At 46.0% G+C, this 27,995-nt stretch overlaps 2 protein-coding genes across 2 annotated transcripts; one reads left to right on the top strand and one right to left on the bottom strand.

The window, feature by feature from the left end:
• Positions 1 to 823: 823 nt before the first annotated feature.
• On the top strand, positions 824 to 7,793 carry LOC149332956 (uncharacterized). The gene is made up of 5 exons (XM_089555936.1): positions 824 to 938; positions 1,709 to 1,918; positions 4,332 to 4,493; positions 6,826 to 6,915; positions 7,695 to 7,793. The coding sequence occupies exons 2-5, from the start codon at positions 1,805 to 1,807 to the stop codon at positions 7,770 to 7,772; spliced, it is 444 nt and encodes a 147-aa protein (XP_089412062.1). The 5' UTR covers positions 824 to 938; positions 1,709 to 1,804; the 3' UTR covers positions 7,773 to 7,793.
• A 5,268-nt stretch (positions 7,794 to 13,061) lies between these two features.
• On the bottom strand, positions 13,062 to 27,995 carry LOC149332955 (uncharacterized). Its single transcript, XM_089557595.1, has 5 exons — positions 27,874 to 27,995; positions 24,272 to 24,384; positions 22,296 to 22,463; positions 17,975 to 18,064; positions 13,062 to 13,157 (listed from the first exon to the last, which is right to left on the bottom strand). The coding sequence occupies exons 1-5, from the start codon at positions 27,911 to 27,913 to the stop codon at positions 13,062 to 13,064; spliced, it is 507 nt and encodes a 168-aa protein (XP_089413721.1). The 5' UTR covers positions 27,914 to 27,995.

Genomic DNA, 27,995 nt, shown 5'->3' with positions numbered 1-27,995 from the left:
GTTTAAGGGCGGCGAGGGAGTCGGTGTAAAGATGAACTGCATTGAAAGGGGGAACGAGCGGAAGGGAAGCTGGTTGGTTTGGTTGGTTTATGGGGTTTAACGTCCCGAAGCGACTAAGGCTATGAGAGACGCCGTAGTGGAGGGCTCCGGAAATTTCGACCACCTGGGGTTCTTTAACGTGCACTGACATCGCACAGTACACGGGTCTCGAATTTCTCCTCCAAAGAAATTTAGCCGCCGCGGCCGGGATCGAACCCGCGTCTTTTGGGCCAGCAGCCGAGCACCATAGCCACTGAGCCACCGCGGCGGCGGAAGGGAAGCAATGGCACTGTAAATTGCTTGAAGTTCCAGTGCCACGTGGGTGCATGTATCCGCGGTGTACGTCGCACGAGAGTTGAGATGCGTATGGGACTATACACAGCAGTAACTCCCCGCTGTGCATTATGTGATGCATCGGTGTACAATGTGCACCCTTCAGGCAGATACGCGGCTTATACGGACGGGGAAACATTGGGGCGATTGTCTGAGAGCTGACTACGACCACGACCACGGAGGGAGCGTGTTTAAACGATGGAGTTGTAGAGACTGTTTGCAAGCCCTGTTTGCCACCCTCTGGTGGATGAGTGCACTGAGAGTATTAAGTTGGGCGAAATCCTGAAGCACGGGTATGGGTGTTAAACGGGGCAATTATGTTATGGCGCGCATGGCTTTACGATTGATAGCTTCAAAGGAGTCCCACTGTACAGGTACAGGTATTCGGTACAGGTATTCGGGTGGTTTAAAAGCTTAAAAGTGTCCACTCGGTTTCCACTCCGTTAAACCCCTACCACTTTTTCTTCTTCGTGTTCCTCACGTGGGTATGTGACGAAGAGGAGGGAGAAGTTGGTCGCCGCGAGCTGCGCTCAATCTGTTCCGGACGGGCGAGATCAAGTCGCAAGGTGAGGTTGTGCGCTGCACGATTCTTTCCCGCGGCACGCAGGCTATCCAGTGCCTCGAATTGCAGTTAGCCCCACGCTTCTAAAGCGGCGTTTACATGAACCCGACAGGGCCGGGTTGAGTCGAGTTGTCGGGTCAAAAACCGTTTACTGGGTTCATGTAAACGCGCTCAATCGGGTCGAGAGTCGAGGGGTCGGGCCTGGTCAACTCCGCCGCAAGGGGTAGATTAACTCAACTCGACCCTGCCCCGATGCGCATGTAAACGCCATCGATTAAAAGTGTCGGGTTAGCGAGAGGGAAGAAAGTTTTTCGCATGCGCCGTCGAGCCTCCGAGACAGCGGTGCCGTGCCGCAATCTTGGAGCCTGCCTCTGCTTGCTCGTATTGCGCTGCTCGACGCTTGGTGTCGCTGCAGTTGAACCGGTCTCGAGTCGCTAAAATCGTGTTCATGTAAACACGCAGTTGTCGAGTTGGGGTGACCTTGCTCAGCCCGAACCCCGACTGGACCTGACGCTATCGAGTTCATGAAAACGGCGTAAGAGACCCGAGGCAGGTGACGAGCAATGAATGTTGAGCCACCGCTTAACGACGATGCCGCACACTGTCTGAAAATCAGTGCACTGAGGTGGCCCCGCTGAGCAGTAAGGGGCACATAACGCCACGACAATGATTTACGATGTCGTATTTGATGCGTCTAACATGCATGCCGCTTCGCTTCTATTCCCTGCTCGAGTGTTTACGGAAATGCATGTCCGGTTGTTTCTTGTACTACAGCTGTTCCCCCTGATGCCCCCTGCTTGATCGACAAGCTCTACCGTTTGAGCCGTCTACTTCACGCCTAACAGTCTGCCCTCGTCTCGTCGTTCAAGGATGGCTGAAGTAGCAGAGGTACTTGAGGTGGTCGCTAAGAGTCGACGCGTCTTCGAGGTATCCTTTGACGAGTACGTCGGGACCGTCAACGGGCTCTTCAATTTCCTCGAAGTGGTGAGGCTTGCTCTGTAATACTGGTAACTTATGCAGAGCACATGACAGGCTTAGGGCTAAAGATTATAATTAGTAACACGCTAATTCTTTGGGAGGTTTCTGTTCGTCAAAATTGGTTGCACATCACAAATCCTGCCTGTGCACTCCGTACTTCGATAACACTCTCGTGCTGTATCGTCATAAAGAGCAACTAGTACGGGAAGTAGTAGAGGCGTGTCATATCTTCACAGAAGGTGACTCATGTGTGAGCAGCACTTCGATGGCCTTGTCTAAGCGCGAGATATGTCTATTGGAACAACGTGGGTGCCGGTAGGTGCTTACGTTTCGGTAATGGTTATTTCCCTGCCTTTTATGTTAGTAGTTTGTGATGATGACGTGAGGCTGTGACGCATCGATTAGAGTTTATTTATATGTGGTTTTCCGATTAAAACAGTCAGTTGTAAGTCAGCGCGTGTTCATGTCTCTTCTTCTGTACCTTTGTTTTAGTCGCGCTGTTTCGTTCCTTGAGATGCAATACCAACTCGCTCACTATGCTTTGTTGCTAGATTTTAAAGCTGGCTAGCCCAGCTACTAGCGTTAATATTCCTTGGGATCGCGAAATACACGGACACACTTTCAGTCGGGACAAAGCGGGTTCACAACTGTTTATGCTTTGTCCCTAAGAAATTGCGCTGTTTCTACATGTTTTCATCTAAAAAAGAAACGATGACGAAGTTGGGCTGTAGCGCAACGGACAGCTGCGTAGTCGTTGCAGAGTTGTCCAAGAAAGTGCTGTAAGAACCCTACACATGTGTTCATCCCTGCTGAAGGTTCCATATGAACAACGGATGTGGAATTAGCGGGAATACAGAGTGCATTTGATGGAGAAATATGTGCGGAAATCTATATGCAAATTTCCATCCGTTTTCCTATTATTTTCATGTCTCTCTGTAATTTGCGTATGATGTTCCTGATATCTAAGGAGTCTGTATGAACTTCTACTTTTCTTCATGCGTTGCCCGTATAGCCCCTATGGACTGTATATCGTGCCTAAGATATCTATATCACCCATACGGACAGCGCACGGAATTAAGGAACTCCTCATAAGGAATGCTTCATTGGGTTGGAATTCACAGTCATCATCATTACTACCAGCCAGCTTGAGCCTACTGCAGAACAAACACCTCTTCCATTTATCTACAACTGCTGCTACGTGTCGCGGCCTATCCGCATCAACCCTTTCCCCTTCAGTTCATTGATCCCATTTCTCCACCGACGCTCTGTAAACCTTGGTGCGTTTCATTTGACTTAGCATTCGCACTGTTATCATAAAAGAAATTGGAGGGTAAACTTAAGCTCCGCCTTGAGGGAATGATGCAATAGCGTGTTCAGTTAATTCCCATAATGTAGAAGCTCATTCTCTACTATACATTTATAGAGCCTTGGGATTCCTCATAGCCCTCCTAGCGTATACTGGTGCAGCGGTTAAGCGATGCGTCACTGCCTTGTGATCACAGGCCCGTGGCACATCAACTCCCAATGAAATCCATCCGTAGATGCACTTGCGACAAGTCTTCCCATGTGTACAAACACTTTCCGCCAAAGACACAAAGTTCTATAATAAAGGCTTAGTCTTGAATTCTAGTTTGAGTGCTGCAATTTCCGCAAAAAAGGACTCCAGTCTGAATTGAAAAAACTTAATACCATGCAATAATTTGCATAGGGTTCTGCAAATATTGAACGTGTAGGTATGTATGTTTTAGTTAATAGATGAAAATTTCTAAAGGGTCTCAAAGCATTGTACATATATGTTATATTTTCGCGAAGGACAGCTTGAAAGGACCTTAATGTAATGTGACACGAATGTAGGAGTAATTAAGTTGTATGTGCTAGGAGGATGCGCAATAAAGAGTGTCATGAAAAAGTTCCTTTCGAAGGATGACTTTCGCGGGGGGAAAGTTCAGCCGCGAGCAGAAGCACCTGCATCGACTCAATGGCCGTGCATGTGTTTCTGGCCGTGGTTGGACTCTCCCTCGGCGCCGGCTACAGACAGTCTATAGACTTCTTATTGACTCTACTGACTTCCTATAGATACTGCTTTTGTCTATTCATAGTCTATAGACAGTCTATTGACAAAAGTCTACTACAAGTGCATGGCCATAATTCTATAGGTTGTCAATAGACTGTCAGTGGCATTTGTATAACCTATAGACTGTTCTCTCGGATTTGTCTATAGACTTTATAGACAGAAGTCTATAGACACTCTATATACTGTGTAAAACTTTTTTTTTGTAAGGAAGGAGCGGAACGAGGACACGTGACATTGCTATGTGGTGGCCTCACTCTGTTCTCATCACGAAATCATCGAATGGAAGGGGGAGGATATCCGGTTATAATAGGTGGCAGTGAACAAAAAACAAATGTGGCTCCGCAGTGCGGCGGCTGGGCTCTCTACTTGATGCTCAGCAACGTCGAGACCAGCACGCAGCGGTTGCTGGGCGGCACAGCGTACACCTACTCCTTCAACGGCGTCTTCATGATCGTAACGAGCTTCCTGAGCTACACTTCCGCCCACATACTGCCGACCACCTTCTACGTAAGTCACTGCTCGATGCAGCGCCGATAGCGGGGGTCGAGGAGGTTATGAAGAAAGGGAAGGAGCAGAATTGCGAGGACACTTTGGCAACTGAAGTGTTGAGAGGCGAAAGCCGAGGACACAATGCCGTGGCGACTTCCGTTGGATGTGACGTCACACCGTTCCCGTGGATATATCGATACCAAAATTATACATCTTTCGGGGATCTTAAGTGTTAATTACGCTTAATTGCACATTTTTCCATTCTGTGATAATTTTCACTATGCCGTGACGACTTCCTGTGGATGTAACGTCACACCATTCCCGTGGCTATATCGACGTCTAAGTTATTTCGACGCAATTTTGAAGTTTTTGACTATAATTAATTGATTAATTATTCTACAGTCGTCAAACGCGGTTTCTGGGTTCATTTTTTCCTCCCCTATATGATGTAACCATTCGTAACCATCTTTTTTTAGTTCCCAAGTTAACACGAGTTAAACGCTGCCGAAGGTGCGACAACCTTTGCTAACGGACGACAGTATAAGACATTAAAGGCTTTCGCCGCAATAGCCGGCCCACTCTGGATGTAGATCGCTTGATGAGGAGCAGGACTCAGAGAATCAAACCTCTCATATCCCTCAGCTTTCTTCGGGATTGGGAAGCGCTGACAGACACGGACTACTCACAGTAACCGGAGACTGCGAATTCCCTGCCGTCCGGTTATAAAGGGACGTACGCAGCTTAAGACGTTCACCGGGTTCCCATGTTCTTTCTGTGGTCCCCGAGAGTTGCTCAGTGCTGCATGGATCTCGGAGGATAGCTGTCGCCTTCCACTGTGGCCTTTCTGTCCAAGGCTGAGCGGTAGCGTTATCGAACAACTAGAAGTAGGAAGGGGATGTCGTTTGCCAGAACTGGACTGGCTCAGGACTCGCACCTGAACAGCAACTAGCGTTGACGACAGTAGACTCAAAATACAGGTGAAGATGAATAGCATATGAGCGAGGAGGAGAGTCTACGTGCAGTCTGTACAAAAAAGGTAAATATATACAAAAACTAGGCCCTTGCTAATTGATGCGTCGGAGTTTTTTTAAAGCGATATTTATTGCCTCAGGTCATAAAGAAGGTATGATAAGGAAAATGGTGGTTAAATTTGTTTATTGGGGTTTAACGTCCCAAAGCGACTCAGGCTATGAGAGACGCCGCAGTGAAGGGCTCCGGAAATTTCAGCCACCTGGGGTTCTTTAACGTGCACTGACATCGCACAGTACACGGGCCTCTAGAATTTCGCCTCCATCGAAATTCGGCCGCCGTGGCTGGGATCGAACCCGCGTCTTTCGAGCCAGCAGCCGAGCGTCGTAACCACTGAGCCACCGCGGCGGGGGTGGTTAAATGAATGAAAAAAATTGCGTGGACACTTTGACAACTAAAGTGTTGAGAGGCGAAAGCCTAGGACACTATGCCGTGACGACTTCCGGTGGATGTGACGTCACATCGTTCCCGTGGGTATATCGATACCCAAATTGTACATCTTTCGGGGAACTTAAGTGTTAATTACGCTTAATTACACATTTATCCAGATAATTTGACACAAATCTGACGTTTTTCCAACCATTATGTAACAATTTTCACAATGCGGTGACGACTTCTGGTGGGTGTGACGTCACACCTTTCCCGTGGTTCTGTCGACGTTCGCGCTATTTCGACGCAATTTCGACATTTTTGTCTATAATTAACCAATTAATCTACAGTCATCAAACTTGGCTTATAGGTTCATTTTTTTCCTGCTCTATCTGAAGCAACCATTAGTTTTCTTCTTTCTTTTTAGTTCCCGAGTTAAACGCGTGTTACACATTTTGTTAATGGACGACAGTATGAAATATTAAAGGCTTTCGCCTTAGAAAAGTTAGTCGATCTACTGAAGTCGCGGAGGGAGCAATGATTCGATCCCTGCATCCAAGTGGCATGTGATGTATTGTTCGGCGAGAGACTCGTTGTCGCAAGATGCTCGATTCTCTTTGGTTTCAGCTCCGGGCAATGACTGTTGCTAGAAGTGCATTGAATGCCCACTCTTCCGATGAGATGCGTATACGGCCTCATCAGGATAGCGTGGCCGGTAACTGCGAGCCCTCTGTCACCAGATCTTACGTAGTTGGCTTCGAACTGTTTCAAGGCCAGTGGCCGAGATTGGCTGGCAGCAATCTTCCGCGGCGGGTCTCAGAGCCCAGGCTTAGCTTTGGCGCATGAAAATCCTGGTGATTATCCGATTAGAACAACTCGATGTCACGGTACTGCCCTTCTTTCGTGACTTTTTTCCGCTCTTCCCTCTGATGGCTTTCTGACTTGTTCGCAGTACGTCATGTTCCATGGGACAGGCGCCCTGTTGTACATCTGCACCTGCATCATGATCGTCCGAGATTCCAAAGAAGTGGGAGGGCCTCCCGTAAGTGCGCTGCTACCGTTACGGCCAACTGTTTATAAGCACTGTGTGCAACAGGCTCTATCTTATTGCTTTTCGAAGCTTTCAGGAATTATTAATTCGAAAGCATTACATAGTTCATCGCGACGAAAACCTGGAGTCATCCAACAAGTGACGTCATCAAATGCAGGGAAATATGAAATTCTAACCAGTAACAGTCAGACCAAGTACTTAAAAAATGCACCAGCTACAATGAAATGGAATATAATTAGGATAGGAAAGGAATAGAACTGCAATGCTTTTGTATTACTCGCACGTAATTTCTTAAGCGCCGCCTGCAATTGTGTTATTCATATTTCCCGACGAGGGATTTTCTAAATATATTCGCACACCTGAAATTAAGAAATAATCTGAACCGGTGTGATCGGATGTACATTGTTTTTGGTTTGGTTTATTGAGGCCGGCCATGAGGGATGCCGTAGTGAAGGGCTCCGGAATAATTCGTACCACCCGGGGTTCCTTAACGTGCACTTACATCGCACAGTACACGCGCCTCTAGAATTTCGCCTCCATCGAAATTCGACCGCCGCGGTCGGGATCGAACCCGCGTCTTTCGGGTCAGCAGCCGAGCGCCATAACCACTGAGCCACCGCGGCGAACAGTGTACATTGTTTTTAAAGAATTAAAAGTAATTAGCAAGCGTTATTACTGTGTATACTCAGACATTACGCACGTTTAATTTAAGGCATTTCACAGTGTCAATGTCATACACCTTACCCCGCGTCTCTGATTTTCGTACGCAGACGCTAGGCCTGATGACCGGAGGTATACACTCCTTCCACTGCGCCTACGCGACGTACAAGAATTACTACGAGAAATGACGGACCATCGGGCGTCGCTGCCGTAACAGTGGCTTCTTCTGGCGCCCTCTTCGTCTTCGCTTCGCCTCATTTTTTTTTTTTTTTGTCGCGATTAAATAAGGTAGCGCGAAGAGACCCGTCTCCGGTGTTTCCCTGACGCCAAGAGGAAATGGGGCAAGGGTGACAAATGGTCATACACGAAGGAGCTAAACACCGCAGCGGACACGGGACAGAGAAAGAAGACGACACAGGGCGGTACTTGCAACTAAAATTTTATTTGAAGCTTCCTGGCTTTTTAAAGACAGAGGCACGTGTGATCTTACAATCAGGTAAAAAAGAATGAGTGAAAAGCAACAGATAACAAGAGCTAACTGACAACAATGCACATGGAAGTCTTGTGGTTGTCTTGTGGTGGTCTTGTCTTTTGTCTTGTGGTTTTCATGCTTCCACATGCTGTCGACGGTTTTAACACTCCTGATATCTGTAGATTGTGACTAGCATGATGAGCATCGCATAACGTTTTAATACTTCTTATATCTGTAGATTGTGACTCGCATGATGAGCATTGCATAACTTCCATGTGCATTGTTGCCAGGTCTTGTTATCTGTTGCTTTTCATTCATTCTTTTTTACCTGATTGTAAGATCACACGTGCCTCTGTCTTTAAAAAGCCAAGAAGTTTCAAATAAAATTTTAGTTGCAAGTACCGCCCTGCGTCGTCTTCTTTCTCTGTCCCGTGTCCGCTGCGGTGTTTATCTCCATCATGTCTCACCAACTGGCTTACACATCTACCCTCCTAGGTAATACACACTCTGTAGACACCGTAACAGGCCAAGCAACCTAAATTTTCCAACTTATCCATGTTTTTTTTTTTTTTGATATTGCCTTTACATTCTCGGTCACCTTGGTGTGAGAATTGTGCTAACATCTTTGGGACCAGTAAGCACTGCCATTTGTGAAAAATGTACACGAAACTAGGGATCAGGGGTGACCAAAGTCGCTCCCGCTCGAAGTACACGGTGAGTGAGGGTGCTGGAGCTTAGATCTTCCATCTGTGCTAGGGGCACAACTATTGAGCAACCACTACAAGGCTTTGAAGGAAACCCCTTCGGTAGTAAATTATCTACTACGACTACTGTATACACGGACGAGCTGACCTACAAGAGCCGCGACAAGGTATGTTGGCTCTTATTTTTCAAGCCACAGCGATACATGACGGTGTCTTTAAGCCGTAAATGGCATCGCTGGCGTCGTTCCATTATACTGTAGACCATAAACAGCTGTATTCAACGTGACGCATCAAGAACATGGCCGAGATGGTCACGTGCTATGGGCTAAGGTCGAGGATTTAGAGAAAGTTTGAAGGCATCAACAAATGAATTCTCGACAGTTATATCTAAAAATGCATAACCATTAATTGTTTATGAGTCAAAAGAAGATATATTCGACATCTCAACCGTGCCGTAAGGGCAGGTACAGAAAAAAGTCAAAAGAACTGATACAGGAAGGGTCGCTGTAGAGGAGTGCTCGAGATTAATTTCTCTATCTTTTCATTCTGCCTCCAATGAATCGTAGCCGCCCCGGCAGCGATATGATTCTTCGACCTAGTGCCCTGTAACCGGCAGTCATAACCGCTCAGCCATTTCTTGCTCGGTAGTCCACTCTCACGAAACATGATAGTCTTTGAGACCCTTGCGCATAATGTCTCCTTGACAATGGCCCTATGTCAATGGCCCCTTGATAATGGCCACATACGTTGTCAGTACGCGTTCCTACATCCCCTGAATAAACCTCCGTAACCTTGTAGCGGCTCTAATAGAGTGATGGCAGACTGTGGAAAGAAGGTGGTACGTTAGAAGCTGAAGCATCACGAGCTGGTGGATGTTGTCGATCTGCTTCTGGCACCTGTCTAAAGCAGTGGACCTGTGCCTCGAAACTCATATACATAATCAAATGATTCCGTTGCTTCACCGCTTTTCTGGTTTCCACACTTCGTTAATTGTTTCTAGGAACTATTTCTAAGTTGTGATAAATGGCCAGAAAGCTGTGGGGTAGATCACAATTATATTAGCCTTTTTCGGTTAGATCCATTTTCCAAACAATGAAAGCGGCGTACCATTGTCGTTTTCTATTTAAATTTGAATCCAAAGCAGCAACCCTTTGCTGCTTTCGTTCGTGTCTTCGATAACAAGAATTTCTTTAGAAAGTCTATTAACTGTCTCTAGACTTTTTTTCCATAGACAATATAGACTTTCATTAGACAAATACTATAGGCAATATTTAGAAAATCTACTTCTTCAGCACTTGATCTGCCACTGCCAAATCTGTAATCTCCATCGCAAGGCACTGCTAAATGCTTTAGGACTCCGTCAGGACGGCCCCGTGCACCTGGAGCATGTCCTTGGACCCTGGAGTGATGCGACTTCGGCTGTGCGAGGGTCAAAATCATTTAGTTTTTCTTACGGGTTTGGTGGACACCCTTTGATAATCATGTGTGTTTGCGAGTGCGTGAGTGTTGAGCATGTTTGATGTCACCTTTATTTTTTCTTTTTCTTTCTTTTTCACCCTCTTCTTTCACACTTGTCTGGACAGCATGCAAGGCTCATAACCAGGCAGACCTCCCCTTTATTCATTACAGTCTCTCTCTCTACTAATTTACGGCCGTACACGTTTAGTTGACCCTTGTCGATAGACTATTAATACACGAAAATAAATATATATCGGAAGACTACAGGATATATAATAAATCTATGAAAAATATATAGAAAGTTTATATAAGGTTATTTTCCATCAGGACTGTGAAGTTACCTTTTTTTGTTTGGAGCCCTACCACTTCGTCAAACTGTCGTGAGGACAGTTTTCTTGTACTTGTTCAGCACCCTTTTCATGCACTAACTGTAACGGAATATCGTTATTAACATTGTTATAGCCGCCGATTCGCCGTTGTCGTACGCTGTTTTAACTAACGGCGGTGTCTTCACGAACAGCCTGGCAACAATCGCTCCTCCGTTGGCAGTCGCTCAAGACTATAACCATGGTCACGACAGCCGCTCATGGTATACGGTGACATTGGCTTCGAGACATGTGCGGAGCAGACAGATACATGCCCTAATATCATACCAACAGCTATAAAGGTTCTTCATTCCATCGTTTCGTGCAACCAATTTAACTTCTCTCCCGTTCGTCCAGCTTCCTGGGAAGACATGGCGTGCGTGCGTGCGTGCGTGCGTGTGCGTGTGCGTGTGTGTGTGTGTGTGTGTGTGTGTGTGTGTGTGTGTGTGTGTGTGTGTGTGTGTGTGTGTGTGTGTGTGTGTGTGTGTGTGTGTGTGTGTGTGTGTGTGTGTGTGTGTGTGTGTGTGGTTTAAGGATGTCCCAAAGCGAGTCAGGCTATGGGGACGCCATAGCGAAAGGCTATGGAATAATTTCGACCACCTGGGAATCTTTAACGTGCACTGACATCGCACAGCACACAGGCCTTTAGAATTTCGCCTCCATCGCAATTCGACCGCCTCGGTCGGGATCGAACCCGCGTCTTTCGGACCAGCAGCCGAGTGCCATAAACACAGCCACCGCGGCGGCTGTGAGTCTGTGTGCGTTCGTGCGCGCGTGTGTATGTATGTATGTATGTATGTATGTATGTATGTATGTATGTATGTATGTATGTATGTATGTATGTATGTATGTATGTATGTATGTATGTATGTATGTATGTATGTATGTATGTATGTATGTACGTACGTACGTACGTACGTATGTATGTATGTATGTATGTTTGGTTTGGTTTGGTTTTATGGGGTTTAACGTCCCAAAGCGACTAAGGCTATGAGAGACGCCGTAGTGGAGGGCTCCGGAAATTTCGACCACCTGGGGTTCTTTAACGTGCACTGACATCGCACAGTACACGGGCCTCTAGAATTTCTCCTCCAAAGAAATTCCAGCCGCCGCGGCCGGGATCGAACCCGCGTCTTTTGGGTCAGCAGCCGAGCACCATAGCCACTGAGCCACCGGGGCGGCGTATGTATGTATGTATGTATGTATGTATGTATGTATGTATGTATGTATGTATGTATGTATGTATGTATGTATGTATGTATGTGTGCATGTATGTATGTATGTATGTATGTATGTATGTATGTATGTATGTATGTATGTATGTATGTATGTATGTATGTATGTATGTATGTATGTATGTATGTATGTATGTATGTATGTATGTTGGTTTATGGGGTTTAACGTCCCAAAGCGTCTCAGGTTATGAGAGACGCCGTAGTGGAGGGCTCCAGAAATTTCGACCACCTGGGGTTCTTTAACGTGCACTGACATCGCACGTACAGTACACAGCCCTCTAGAATTTCTTCTCCAAAGAAATTCAATCGCCGCGTCCGGGATCGAGCCCGCGTCTTTCGGGTCAGCAGCCGAGCACCATAACCACTGAGCCACCACGGCGGCTATGTATGTATGTATGTATGTATGTATGTATGTATGTATGTATGTATGTATGTATGTATGTATGTATGTATGTATGTATGTATGTATGTATGTATGTATGTATGTATGTATGTATGTATGTATGTATGTATGTATGTATGTATGTATGTATGTATGTATGTATGTATGTATGTATGTATGTATGTATGCATGCATGCATGCATGCATGCATGTATGTATGTATGTATGTATGTACGTACGTACGTACGTACGTACGTATGTATGTATGTATGTATGTATGTATGTAGGTATGTATGTATGTATTGCCGCCGTGGTGGCTCAGTGGTGATGGCACTCGGCTGCTGGCACGAAAGACGCGGGCTCGATCCCAGCCGCGACGGTCGAATTTCGATAAAGGCGAAATTCTAGAGGCCCGTGTACTGTGCGATGTCAGTGAACGTTAAAGAACACCAGGTGGTCGAAATTTCTGGAGCCCTCCACTACGGCGTCCCTCATAGCCTGTGTCGCTTTGGGACTTTAAACACCAATAAACCAAACCAATAAACCAAGCATGTATGTATGCATGTATGTATGTATGCATGTATGTATGCTGAAATTAGGAAGCATACTAAGCATACTCCGTGACCTCTGCCACAAAAAGAAAAAGATTACTGCAAGACTAGCCTTCCTAATCACTGAACACTTTGCAGCCCGCGTATTGTAGATGCAGGGGTCGCGCGTTAACATACCTCCGCATAGCTCATATAGTATCAGGGCTTCTATTTAGTAATTAATATCTGTACACAGGCGCAATCTGGACAGAGAAGGAACGCGAGCAAACGACGCCATCGGGAGGCGTCCAGAGGCCGAGGCGCCGACTCGTCAGAACCAGCCGGTGTCCCTCTTCACGTAGTACTTCTTGTAGGCGGCGTAGCCGAAGTGCAGGGCATGCAGGCCGCCAGTGACGAACCCGATCATCTGCGCCGGAAAAACTCCGCTGTCGCATTTTGCTTTTTGAAATAATTGCGGGGACACTTTTGCAACTAAAGTGTTCAGAGGCGAAAGCCAAGGACACTATGCCGTGACGACTTCCGGTGGATGTGACGTCACACCGTTGCCGTACGTCAAATCGATACGCAAATTGTACATTTTTCGGGGATCTTAATTGTTAATTACGCTCAATTACACATTTTTCCATCTAATTTGGCACAAATCCGACGCTTTTCCAACCCTTTTGTGACAATTTTCACTATCCCGTGACGACTTCCGGTGGATGTGGCGTCCCACCGTTCCCGTGGCTATATCGACGTCCGCGCTATTTCGACATTTTTGCCTATAATTAATTACCTAATTAATGTGCAGTCATCAAACTTGGCTTGTAGGTTAATTTTTTCCTCCGCTATCTGAAGCAACCATTGGGTTTCTTCTATCTTTTTGGTTCCGGACTTAAACGCGTGTGACACGCTTTGTTAACGGACGACAGTATGAGCCATTAAAGGCTTTCGCCTTAATAACTGCGCACACACAAGACGCGACATAACAAGGGACACACGCAGGTGCCTTGTGTGTCCCATTTCATGTTCTGTCTTATGTGTGCGCAGTTATTTAAAAAAAAAGTAACTCGCCCAAAATGAAACGCTAACATTTTATTTGTTTATTCATTTCAGGTTCCCTAATGGCCAAGAGAAGTTACAATGTAGTAAACGAGAACAATGTTCGGGAAAAGGCTATTTATAATAATAAAACTAACGCACGTGGTATATAAAAAGTAACGAAAAAATTCAGGGGGTACTTTGACTGCCTAAAGTGCGTACAGGCGAAAGCGTTTTCCGCACCACTTTCGCTGCTTCTGTGGCACTGGTGGCGTCACATATAATTGAGTACTAATTACTAAGTGATGACAAATCAGTAATTAGTTGTTAATTACTGATTAATGCCTGAATACTAATTAACTGCTAATTAATGTCGCTTAAGCTTCGCCTTTAGGAGTGGAACGCGACAGCGTGTTGTAGCGCTGCCAGGGAGTCCACGGAACGCCACCACCCGTTCGGCGCGATGCCTTACCCTTTGTACGCAACGCTTTTTGAGGAAAGGAAATGGCACAGTAATTCTCTGTCATCTCGGTGGACACCTGATCCGCACCGTAGAGGAAGGGAGGAAGTGGGAGTGAAAGAAGACAAAGAGGGCCCGTAATGAAGAAAATGCAAATTGTATTTGAGGAAAGGAAATTACGCAGTAACTGTCTCGCATATCTCGGTGGACACCCGTCAAAATTCAGGGGGGCACTTTTTTTTACCTAAAGTGTGGTCACTGATGTGTGGTTAAGATGTTAAGCTTCGCACCTAAGAGTGGAACGCGACAGCGTCTTGCAACGCTGCCAAGGAGTCCATAGAACGCCATCAGCCATTCGGTTCTACGCTTCGCTCGTCGGTAAATTGGTTTTTGAGGAAAGGAAATATATCTGTCTCTCATACCTCGGTGGACACCTAAACCTCGCCGGAAGGGAAGGGAGGAGGATGAGAGTGAGCGAAGACACCGTATTCACTAGACGCGCCTTTGTTCATTCCTAACCGTCGAGCTGGCATGGCGGACTGTATAGCATGCTCGTCTCGCACGCCGAAGACCGGGGTTCGATTTCCGAGCTCGACCAATTTCCTAATCGGTTATATTTATTTATATGGACTAACTAGAACAGTTAATTAGGCTAACTGGGTAATTAAGCAGTTATCCCGCTCAAAGACAGAAATGGCAAAAAAGAACAGACAGCGATTATATCGCAGTTTTTGCACGCTTGACGTGACCTAAACGTATCTAGTACGCCACAGCCGCCGTTCAGGTTCTCAAACCGGAAACGAGAGGACACGAGAAAAAATTCAATTATAAACGACTTATTGCCATGACTCATGCATACCATTTTTTAGGGCATCACTCCAAACAAAAAAAATGTCCATCCAAAAATTTGGTCTCTCTACTCTTTTTTAGAACAGCAAGAATAACGCATATACGTGCGAAATCGGCATTGTTGCCCTACAGGGTAATACCCTAATCTACTACAAAATGAGCTCGAAATCACTTTTTGAATTATGCCATGTTATTAGTAGTAAGAAAAGCTACCAGTGACGCCCTGGGGTTGAACGATGCGAAGCAAGCAGTAGTGCTGCAAAACGGAATGCTGACTTGGCGGGGATAATCAGTGCAGAATGAAATGCAGGTAAGATGGGTGAATAGAGCTTTTTTGACTTGCGCTCAAATGATAAGTTTTAAAGAAAAGGCGCAGTCGTAACATAGCGCACTGCGCAGTGAAGGGGCGGTAATGACAAAGTAAGCTTCATGAGCGTTCCGCTTGCTGAACGATCATTATAAGAAAGAATAAAACAAGGAGTGTGATTTCGCTTTGCTTCAAAAGCTACTAACAGTACGTTAATTTGACCGTCCAATAGTGAAGAAGTATACTCTAGATTAGTACGAACCAAAAATTGGTAAGCTATTTTTGGCAACAGTTTGGCAACAGATGGCTGAAAATTTTAAATCTCCCAGAATGCGATCAGCATCCAAGAAAATGTGGCTGATATGATTAATCCAAATTTGTTTTGGGGTCAGAACAATACCAAGGTGCTTATTCGGTGTAAATGGCAGTAAAAACGCATTGATATTTACTTTATTTATTTATTTACATATACTGCAGCCCCGATGGGGCTATTGCAGGAGTGGGGGGAAGAAAAAAAAAAGGCAGAGAGGGACAACATATACAGAAGTGAACACCATTAAATTACAGAACAGAAATGCAACAGACTAATCACAGATTTGCAACAACATTGAAAAATAGGTTTGGTTCCAGGGAGCGTATATCACCGGGTAAAGAATTCCATCGTTCGATAACACGAGGAAAAAAACTAAATTTGAAGATATCAGTGCGCGCGTGAATGGGTGTTACATTCAATGGGTGGTAGCTCCTTGTAGATGAAGATGCTGAAAAATGCAAATACTCAGACAGTGAAGCAAAGCGGGATGAATTAACAATACCATGAAAATATTTTAAACACTCATTGTCGCGGCAGGTACAAAGGAGGGAAAGGCCTATGGCAGGAAGAGTGGATGAAGGTGAAAAATGTCTGTCATACCGTCGGCAAATAAACCGTACTGCTTTCCTTTGGACGGATTCCAGCTTACTGATATCGGTCTGTTTATGAGGATTCCAGATTATTGACCCATACTCCAAAAGTGGACGAATTAAAGCTTTGTATGTTACCAGTTTAGTTTCTTGTGGGGCAACACTTAGTGTACGTTTTAGATAACCGAGCCTCCGCATTGCATTATTGGATATTGTGTTAATATGCTTTGACCAGGACAAGTTAGAAGAAAAAAGAAGACCTAAATATTTGTACTCGGACACTTGATTCAGAGAGTTATCTTTGAATGAGTAGGTGTAAGAAGATGGTATTGTGCGATTACAGAATGACATGTATACAGATTTACGAAAGTTTATTTGCATTTGCCATGTTTCACACCATGAGCAGAATGACACGAATGACTGATCATTCGTAGATTCATACTATACTGGTAGATTCATGCTTTTACTACGTGAGAACCACACCACTTAGCATTTACTTGCATTGAAAGGGATGTGCCGTTTATAATACCCGCAAGAGGTTTCGCTAGGTCTGTGTAGCAGTGCAGTAATATAGTCAATGTCACAATTAACACTTCTTTGTACGCACACAAAAGCAAAATGTGGTCAATAGTCTTTAATGTGAACTCATTCAATCCGAACATCCAGCCTATCTAAACCTGCGATTAGTTACTGTAAAAGTTTATAAGGAGTACGATTAATATGCACCAGCGACAACGGGAAAAATATATTCGAATGTGACTGAACTATTAGTGTTAAATTGCTCCGGCGCCCGACGAGTTCGCTGGACTTCTAAACTCAAACCGAGATAGCATGCACCGCGACCTATGAACAGTCATGGTGAAAAGTTTTCGGGCCACATGATTCTGTATTGAACCCTTCAGTCTAGCCCCTAAGACACGCCTAAAAACTAAAAAGTCTAGACGAGGGTCCTTTTTGCGCCAGAGAAGTTTAGAGCTTCGGGGACGCCACGAGCTACTTACAGCAGGAACGAAAAGGAAATCGTGTGGTATGATGGCTTTTCATTAACGGTGTACAAAGAGTAGAGACGTATTCTCAAGAACAACAAAAAGAAAGCAGTTACTGAGATACAGAGACAAGGAGCGATACAACGTGACTATTTTCTCTAGGTGTGGGCGGGTGGTTAAATTGCGACGGGTGCTTCCAAAAGTAAATTTGATTTAACTTAAGTTCGATTATCGGCAAACCACAGCGCCCGCGGCTCGGATTGAAGAAGAGTTCACTCTGGGCTGAAAAAAAAAAACTAGCAGAGATTTAGCGCTTTTTAAACCTAGTCATATGAGCGAAAGCTATATTATACATGGTTACGCATGGTTTGGCGCCGTTGTCGGTCCGGCACATGTCTCATCCATGACGAGTCTGAGCGTCCGAGAGCCAGCAATGGAGCTGTTACACATCCGCTAGTCACGTGCTGCAGGCGAGGCTCCGAAAGAGCGCAGCTGCGGCGCCTCTCCACAGCGAGTCACGTGGTATTACGTCACCTTCCCCACCCCCGCTCTGCCGGATCAAGGTCAAACGCGCACCAAATATGACCTTGGGAGTTGTAGTGCGAAGAGTAGAGGTTTCGCTCTAAAAAAGAATTCACCCTACAAGCACTGGCCTGGACACCTATATTTCAAGCGTTTTGTAGTCAGTATGTACTCACAGGCTGCAGCGCCACCTGATGGGTGTCTCGGATAATAAACAGCGAGCTGGCAAGGTAGGACGCGGCACCGACTGCTTGAAAGATGACGTACTGCGAATGGACCGGTGGGGAGAGACAACAAAACATTCAAAGACTGCACTGAGCCAGTATCCGTGAACGCGTACCCCGCGCAAACAAACACCTCAGCGCTGTTTTAATGTTTAAGATCCGGTTTACTTGAAATGGTAACTGTTCTCTAGGTTAAACTAGCCGCTTGTTTACTTCAAGAGGCCGTTCGAAGTACGCTTTTGTTTCCTTTCAACCGCAGGCCACATTACGCGTGACAACATGTAAAGAGGCACCATACTCAAGGCTATAGCCTTATCCTCGCAATATAAGGCATGGACTATTTAGTTTGAACCCTAGTTTATGTTCACACATGTGTCACGTTCGGAACTTTAAACCCCCCAAGCCAATACCTATTTATATGCGCACTATTTATATGCGCAATGAGTAATACAGCCTTGTTAGTAAACAATGAAATACGCCACCAGAGGATATACGACAGCTCAGTTATGCACTCCTTCGCTAACCACTCGCTATCACGGTTCGCCCTTCCCGTGTACAGAGTCGATCCCTCTTGTCTAGAGCGCTCGAGCGGTGCGCTGGGGAGCAAATGTAGTTAAATCTTATCGCAGCTGCTTTGCTGGGGGTAAGGCGCCGGTGCCTGTGTGGAGCACATGTCTACTAGGCTTCTCCCCAGCGCAAGTATTATCACTGAAAGTCAATGCCTTCTTGAGAATTTCGCTTTATTTCCACCGGCCGGCACCGCTCGAGCGCTCTAGACAGGTGTGATCGACTGTGTACATGTGCGGACATGGTAAACGGAGCACACTATTGAGCTATGAACGCAAGCACGTCCGCTCTGACAACAACAAGAAAAAAAGAATGGGCTGCGCGAAAATTAGAAGCCGCATCCCCTATAAGCAGAAAGCAAACGTCATACACCTCAACCTCTATTTGGCGCGCCGCAGCGGAGACAGCAATGTTTCATTCGTGCAACGTTCCTTTTGTCAGATAATTTGAACGAAAAAATTTTGGCCAAAAGAAACTTCGTAAGCGCTTTTAGCAAAATTTAAGAACCGAAACTGCCAATTTTTTAATTCCCCAATTTTTCTAGTTGCTGATAGGAAAAAGGGTCTGAAATATTTGGCGATAATAATCAATTTTAACGACGCAAGGGTAGCACTGGCCAAAGAGCGCAATGGCATAAAGTACCTGCATCTGCTTAGGTGGAGTCGAAGGGGCATTTTCCACGCATTTCCACCCCAGAGAAGCAGAGTACCACGCGAGGGGAAATCTTGCGCGCATCGGAAACCGGCGGCAAAGGGGTTCGATTGCCACTGCCACCAGGTATACACACCGGTTTCCAATAGGTACATCATTTCCCCTGGCTAGCCTGGCACACGGCTTCCGTGGGGCGGAACACTTGGAAAATGGGCCTTTGACTCCACATTTTGTAGGCGAAATTCCTTTGGGCTCTTTGGCTAAAGCTGCCCTTGTGTCATTAAAAATTCAGCGTCATCAGTTCACATTACGGAGCGTCTAACGTACCGTCCAGACGGAACATTTGCTGCTGCTGCTGTTCCGTCCAGACGGAATATTTACTGCAGCTAGAGTTCCGTCCATACAACAGACAGTTTTAGTTTCACGTACGTAGAAGCTTCACGTAAGTACAGCGCTTACGGGTCACCAGTGCGCATGCGCAGAACGTGAAGTGTCTGCGTGGGTCGCACGGACGTGACGTGAGATTCGGATCTTTGCGTTGCGGTCTTCACGTTGCTTGCGTACGTGGCGTTGGCAAAATGGCGGCGCCGTGCCCGCCCGCTTCACAACGATAACAGCTTCGTCGCTAATCCCTCGGCGAGGTATCGTGCTGCAAACTGCTGTATTTGCCTTCAGATGGTCAATTCTTGCTCTCGCATGAAGTTTTAGGTGAGAACTAGCTTTTGTTTTCCAGATAGAAATCCGTTTCAGCAGCTCCTATGCCTGACGGAGAAGCGTTTGTGGTCGTCATAGCAACGAGTGTGCCGACGGTCTCGCGATACCACGCGAAGCTCGAAACCTCGCGGGATATCGCGAGACCCTCGGCACAGTCAGCAGGAGGCATGGCGGGAAGAGCAAAACGGTGCACGTTGTGGCTCCACACGCACACGTCCTCAAAATGAGTGGGACACCAGCGCGCATTCGCTTCTCGAAAAGCGATGATTTAAATATGCTGCGGGACGTGAAGGAATGCAATCCCTTTGAAGATAACATGCAACATACAGTTCGGTGGAATGAAATCGCTCAACGTTTGTCAGAAGAAAGGGGGAAGTATTTACCGCCCGCACTGTGGCTTGGCCTGGCTCCGCTCCAATCAGCTCGGCTAAACAAAATTAGTTTTCTTTATCTGTACTATATAGCGCGGCACAACATGCTAGCGCATTTTTTAGGTTCTATGGCAGATCTACACAGTTTGCGTCCCGTACGTGTAGCTAAAACTGTACGATGCGACACGAGCGTACGCTACGTAGACTGCTCACGTTTACGTGCGTGAAGGTTCTACGTACGTAAAACTAAAACTGTCTAATGTCCGTACTGTCCATACTATAAAAAAGGGGTGATTTCTGCCCGCATAAAGCATTTCTTTGCCTCTGGAATAACCAGTTGGCAAAGCTGTATCCAGATGTTCTCTCTACGCATGTATACGGCACCAAATATCTGTCCGCGTACTGCGCTTAGTTACATCCTCGAAGGTATAACTTCCGTGCATGTATGCAGGATCGGGAAAATGACACTGTTAGAAGCAAAGTGCACAAACTCTTCGCGAAGTTATGTGAAGCCCTGTCGCTATTTGTGCTGTAAGATGACGTAGCGCGAAAAATACTAGGCTGTGGCTAGAGTTCCGTCCAGACGGAACTGCAATTTGCGCTAGAGTTCCGTCCGGACGGAACTACAATTTGGGCTAAAGTTCCGTCCAGACGGAACTGCAAGTAGCGATGGGGTTGCATCGAGACAGAACTGTATCTGACACCATACAGTTCCGTCCAGCATTATCTGCCACAAGAGTTATGCCAAGACGGAATTAAAGCTGGCGTTAGGAATTGGGAAACCAGTTTGCTTGCAGACTTTTGCATGTCCATTTAAAAAAGCGGCAATCCTGTTCCGCCCAATGTGTGGCAGGATATTCTGCGGCATCATTTTATTTTGCAAGCAGTCAGTGAGAAATGGCAATAGAACGACTTTTGGCTTGGGTTTGCTGGTGCGTTTGCATAATGCTTGTTGACCGTTTGTGTACGTCTTAGTATTTTCGGAGTGTCATTTGCTGCTGCTGCTGTTCCGTCCAGACGGAATATTTACTGCAGCTAGAGTTCCGTCCATACAATAGACAGTTTTAGTTTCACTTTTAAACAACGCGTAAATAAGCTACAGTGTGACAGTGTGTCCGTTCGCTTTAGGCCGCACGTTTATGTCGCCTTGCTTTTTTTACGCCTATACATTGTAAACATAAATTACCCCATAAGGGGCCAAAAAGAAGTAAACTGTCCTTTAGTGCACTCCCTTTTAGGGACAGGGCATACTGCCCAAGTCCTGGGGTAGGTTTCGATCAATAAATGTACGAAATGCTTACTGCTCGCAATGGAGGCATTTTTCCACCTAAAAGAATAGCAGCTTGATGCAGTTAGCCAAGGAGACTTTCAAGCATGGCAGCGGAAGTCTTAAGGTTAGCAATTTGAGGTGATTGGAACATCGGTTGAAATCTTGGTAACTGTTTAGAAAAGTGGATCTGTTTCCATTGCCGACTGTAAGCATGCTGTATTTTTAGAGATGCAAATCTACCTCATGTGTTGCGAAAAATTAAAATTGGTTTTCTAAGAAAGGAAACGGCGCCGTATGTGTCTCGTGTATCTCGGTGGACACCCGAACCGCGCTGTAAGGGAAGGGAGGAAGGTGGGACTCGGTGAAATAAGAAAGGAAGTAAAAGGTGCAGTAGTGGAGGTCTCCGGAATAATTTCGACCACCTGGGGATTTTTAACGTGCACTGACATCGCACAGCACACGGGCGTTTTTTGCGTTCAGCCTCCATGAGAAACGCGGCCGCCGCGGTCGGGTTCGAACCCGGGTACTACGGCGCAGTAGCCGAGTGCCTTAACCACTGAGTCGCCGCGGCATGTTGAATCAGGGAGATTCTAGTCTTCTTTTCTTTGTGCCAACTAGGCCCGTTCGTGTCAGAAATAAAAACAAATTGAATATTTTCCCCCCACTGGGAAATAGTTCGTAACCCCGGAAGCATACTCACGTAGAACAGGCGCGGCAGGTAGTAGGCCGACGCGGCGCTCATCATGCAGGACAGCATCATGTAGAAGCCGTTGAAGCCGAACGTGCAGGCCGTGCCGGCGAGGAAGCGCACCGCCTTCGAGTCCCTCTTGCCGGTGGTCATCAGCACGTACAGGGTGATGCCGCCCACCTGCGACACAGGGATAAGGAGGAAGGACCGAGCGAAAAATTCTGGCTCTCTAAAGTGCTGCAAGGCGAAAGCGTTTCCTGGCGCACTGTTTGCTTTTATTTAGTTTTTATTTTTCATATTTTGTTTTTTTTTTGCTCTTTTTCTTATTTGTTTTATATTTTTATTCCCATACCTTATTTTTATTTTGTTTTTATTTTCGTTTATATCCTTATTTTTATTTTTCCTTTCCTTCACTTTATTGATTTTATTTTATTTATGAAGCCCATGCATACACTAGATGCGCCTTTATTGATGCTCGAACCTTGAGCCTTCGTGGCGGAGTGTTAGCGTCTCCGCTTTAAATGCCAAAGGCTCTGGTTCGATTCCCACCCTTGGCGCAGTTTCTTTTTAAGCAGTGACGCCGAAAGGCGGACAAATCTGCCGCGCGTCTGTTGACACGGCTGCCGACAGCGTCTGCTAACGACAGTATGAGGCATTAATAAAGAAAAAGAGGAAAATTGTGGTGTAGGTGGGAACCGAACCAGGGAGTCCTGCATTCGAGACGGGGACGCGTCCATTCCGCCATGACTTTTATTTCCTTAAGTCTGTCTTAACCAGGTCGCATCACGCAACCCGTCAAACACAATCGCACCAGCATCCAGGTCTCACTTCGTCAGCACATCAACATTTCGGGAGACACAAGCATGCATCGAGGAAAGGGAGCCGGGCAGGAGGTCGGTCCTGCCCAGCATATACCCCCCGCACCATAGCACAGTGCTCTCAGAACAGAGACGTCAATGAATGTGGCGGCTTTGAGTGGCGATTCGTCATGCGGCTTTTCCACAGCAGGCTAAAACAGCCCTATGAGCACTTATACATCGCATGGAAACTCGAACATGAAACCGTCACGACTGTTCGACTCTTCGAAGTGAATGGAGGCGCATCTAGTGAATGCACAGGTGTCTAAGAAACGTATCTTCGAGATATGTGCAGAGGCTTGCGTGAGTAATTTAATTATGAGCATGTAAATTCGATATCTCAATGAAGCCAGTAGCGAAGTACGCTTCCGGTGAATTCTCTTCGTGCATGGCGTGGAGTCATAGCGCCATCATGCGGCACCCGCTGAAACCCCAACACGCAATGTACAGCAATGGTCCAGAAGATGGCGTGCGTCTAGTGAATGCTCAGTTGTCTTAAACACGTGTATTTGAGTTACGTACTTAAATGTTCATGAATAATTTCTTTATGGGCGTGTAAATTACAGATGTTTCAATTAAACGAGTATCGAAGTTCTCCGGACTGCACTGAATGTTAGACGCCAAGCCGCGTCTAGTTGCCCGATACACCACAGCTTTCGCTCTCTAACCAGGTTCAACCGTAGTTAAACCAAAGCATTTTTTTAGCGGAAACTCAAGTAAAGTAAGATGTCGCTACAACAACCAACATATCAGCAGATCACCCGACTGTAGTCTTATATTTTTTTTTCCATTAACATCATTGCTATCGTCCAAAGCATCCCGCATTGGTTCTTATGGCAGTCTTAACTGTTCGATGCGATTGATGGAAACAATTCAAAAGAAAGATTTTGCTAGATATCATAAGAATTAATAATTACCTTCAATATTTAAATAGCAGTATCTCACAATTTTTCAATTTTCAAAAATTTTGTCCGAAAATGTTGGGCATGAATGCGGACAATGCAGCTTTCCCAGCTCAAAATTACTCCCCAGGTGCGAAATCTCCCACCTTAATCCGCCTCTGCTATCGGCTGACCACATTAAGCGGTCAGGCCAGGCCCGTTTCGTCGAAGTGTACGATGCGAGGCTCACTATCTCCATGAAGTTCAGTAGGCCGTTGGGCCTCTCGAGGTAGTCGTGGAAGCCAATGCTGAACACAGGCCGCCTCCTGAGTCCCAGTACAGGCGGCTGCAGAGTGGCGAAATCTGCGAGGAAATACACGACGCTGTAGGTGAGCACACTGTTAGACGGCAGTACGGGAGCTGGGAGCTGCATTATTTAGTTTCCCTTTTAAGGCGAAAGCCTTTAATGCCTCATACTGTCGTTAGCAGACGCTATCGGCAGCCGTGTCGACAGACGCGTCGGCAGCGATGTCGACAGACGCGTCGGCAGATTTATCCGCCTTTCGGCGTCACTGATTAAAAAGAAACTGCGCCGAGGGTGGGAATCGAACCAGAGCCTTTGGCATTTGAAGCGGGGACGCTAACACTCCGCCACGAAGGCTCAAGGTTCTAGCATGAATAAAGGCGCATCTAGTGAATGCATGGGTTTCATAAATAAAATAAAAGGAATAAAGTGAATGAAAGAACAATAAAAAATAAAAATAAGAAAATAGGCAAAAATAAAAAAATAACAGTAAGATATGAAAAATAAAAATAAAAACAATGAAAATGATAACAAGAACAAAAATAAAATATACAAAAAAAAAACCAAAATATGAAAAATAAAAATTAAATAAAAACAAACAGTGAGCCAGGAAACGCTTTCCCCTTGCAGCACTTCAGAGAGCCAAAGTGCCCCGTGAATTTTTATGTTTCGTTTTTTGTGCCACCTGTAAAACTTTGTGCAATAACATTCTACACCCAAGCGTTCCATTCTATTCCGCATTGCAGTTAATTGGCGTAGTTAAAACGTACAGAGCTGATGTTTACGTCCCCAAGTTGCATCCAGTTGTGAGACACGCAAGCTGAGATTACGACGCCAGATTGACTTGGACAAGTTGGGATTCTTTAGCGTGCAAACCCAAGCTGTACGGGTAATCGGCCCAATATTGCAAATGGATGGTTTCACTTAGGTATTTTGTAGAACTGGCATTTGCCAATACGTTCCCAATATTGGCCCGATTACCTGCGCTGCTTGGGAACCAATGCCAACCAACTTGGCTATACTACAGTCCAAATGTTGCTTCTTGTCCGAATATGGCGCCATTTGCAAAACATTACGTCAACCAATGACCATCACCAGTGATGTCATCATCGGCCATGTCACCCATTCATGTCAGTGGATCATAGGACCCATTAAACCCTTTACACGCAGGCTCAGCTGCTTTATATACATAGCATTAGCTGAAAGGCTTAGTTAAGACTTCCTGTTGGGCGAGTTGGTAGCTCATCTTGATCTAGAAGGGTTTAAAGCGCAAACAAAGACACGGAAAAGAGAAACGAAATAAACGCACAAGCGCTTATGTGTGTGTTTCGTCTCTCTTCTCCGTGTATTTATTTGTGCTTTAAACCATTCTAGGTGAAAGGCTTAGGGCCGCATAGTTTTATTTTAACCCTACAGTGGAGTTCGTACGGCACCCCCAAAGAACTAAATTTCCTAAAATGTAAGGATGAGGCTTCTTCTCATCATGCCGGTATTTACGGCTTCCCATAGGTTCGCATGGCAAGGATTAAGTGTGCCGCAAGCGCGATTAGTCCTAGACAGGACACTACGTGCGCGCGTCTATGTACATAGAGTTTACAAGTGATTGTGCGCAGTGGCCGCTCGCGCGCACTTATTTTCGAACAATGCTTGGACATTAGCGCGCGAGCGGCGTGAACTTGATTACTTTTGTATTTTGTAAATAGTGTACAGAGCTCCCCCCTGTCCTTTCTTGCTGTCGCTCCGCTCTATACTTCCCCTCACTATCCTCTCCCTTCCCCTTTCATTTACGCCGGCTGCAGCTCGGGTGCTTAAGATATTAGATAGCAATTGCCGCGGCCGGCAACACTCTTTTGCTTCACTTTTTTATATTTAAATAAACCACTACCACCCCCAGGCGTCAAAACTTTTGGCCAAAGGCTGTACATGACCATCGCCAGCTCACACAGCCTGAGGGGGTAAAAGTGGATGCTGAAACACGTCACTTTAAATGAACGGTGCCATATGGACGACCGTCTACGCCCGGAACCCGAATTAGCCCCCACACAATGAGCAGCGCAGCTCGCCATAGCCTTTGAGCCAAACTGGCAGGTACTCTCATGAGGGATTGTCACGAACAGAGCGTGAAACCCCTAATGAAAGCACAATATGTCCCAGGGATGTTCCAGAAACTCCTCATTCTACTGTCAACCAAGGCAACTAATATGCACATGCTGTAGATGCGACAACATGAGACATCTCGCACCGAAGGTCATGGGTTGCAACGGCGTTTTCTGCTTTTATAGGGCTGCTTGCTGAACGCATTGTGAAAGCGCGGTTAGGGTGTAGGCCTCGTCAAGCCTCCAAAAGGCTCTCTGCCTGCGCCTGCAGCATCGCATATGTACAGCCTTTGTCAAAAGTTTGGAGCCCAGGGCGTTTTCTTTTGAGCCACACTGTGTCGTTCTTAATGGATCTCTAGCGCTCCAAATTTCCTGGACGTGCGAAGATTTCTGGTACTGCCTGCTGCAATAGGTAGGACTTCTATGCATGCTCCTGGAGTCCCAATATAAAGCATAGAAGTGAACCCCCTGGGCTCTAAACATTTGACAAAGACTGTACCACTGTGATGTTAAAATAAATTTATTGGTCCCATATGCTTGTAAATGGGCAGAAATCACCCTTGGACCGTCTGAGACATAAAAAGATTCAATTTTTGCAGCTCTTCCTGACAAAGAACATTTGCAGTTCAGTTCTCAGAGTTCTAATTGACCACACATCCAGATGCCCATACGATATGCCTGTTACGTACAGTCAGGCCGGAATGAAACGCGAACACGCATATGTCATACATTTCTATTTTGCAACGAAATATTCCTTTACAACCTATTTACGATTATGCCCTTCGGCAGACCCTTTATCCAGACACATGAATCAGGCTAGCTGCACACTACAGCTGAAAGTAGGCAGGTAAAATATTTTTCTTTCCTGACATGCGCTGTTCGCGTTTCATTCCGGCCTGACTGTACATTTGACAGGAATACAAATGCCAACATCACAAGGAGTCCTACGTCCCATGCCTCAAAGTGAACCGCGAAATATGCATCGTCCCACGGACTACAATGACTAATATAGGGATCAGTGCCGAATTGTAACACCTGGCAAAATTTTAACTAAACTGCTTGAGAAATGTGTCATGGTTTATGATAATAAGCGTAGCTCACGCCTGTAAGCTTTTTTCTTTCGCTTAGTGATAGCGTACCCACCTCATGCTATTGCCACCTGTCCATTTCTTCGCGGGCACCAGTTTGAAGTTTGTTAAAGTATATACTTTGTCGTAAGTAAGTTAGTTATAGCCCTTAAACAATACAGCAGTAACCTATGCATTTGCCGCATGCGCCGCTCAACACGGAGAGAGCAAAGAGGCCTATCGCTGTAGAGCGTCCACGCCTGTTACTCGCGAGGTTCCCATTCTGTCGGTTGATGAGGCGGCGTTGCGCCCCCGTCTCATTTGTCTTCAGCGCGAACTACAGGCGTAAACGGAAAGTAACCGGGTAAAGGCCGACTGTACGTACCTGGATCAGCAAAATCGGCAAATTCGGTGAAGTTCGCCATTGCTCCGCCCAAGCCGTAGTAGGGAGCGCCTTCGCTTCTTCTGTTTCTTCTTCTGACAGCGCTGAAACCCCCCCCCTAGCGG

The sequence above is a fragment of the Amblyomma mixtum genome, chromosome 8, assembly GCF_055824585.1.
Source record: "Amblyomma mixtum isolate Tamu chromosome 8, ASM5582458v1, whole genome shotgun sequence".
NCBI lineage: Eukaryota > Metazoa > Arthropoda > Arachnida > Ixodida > Ixodidae > Amblyomma > Amblyomma mixtum.
This window is presented reverse-complemented; position numbering and strand designations above follow the sequence as displayed.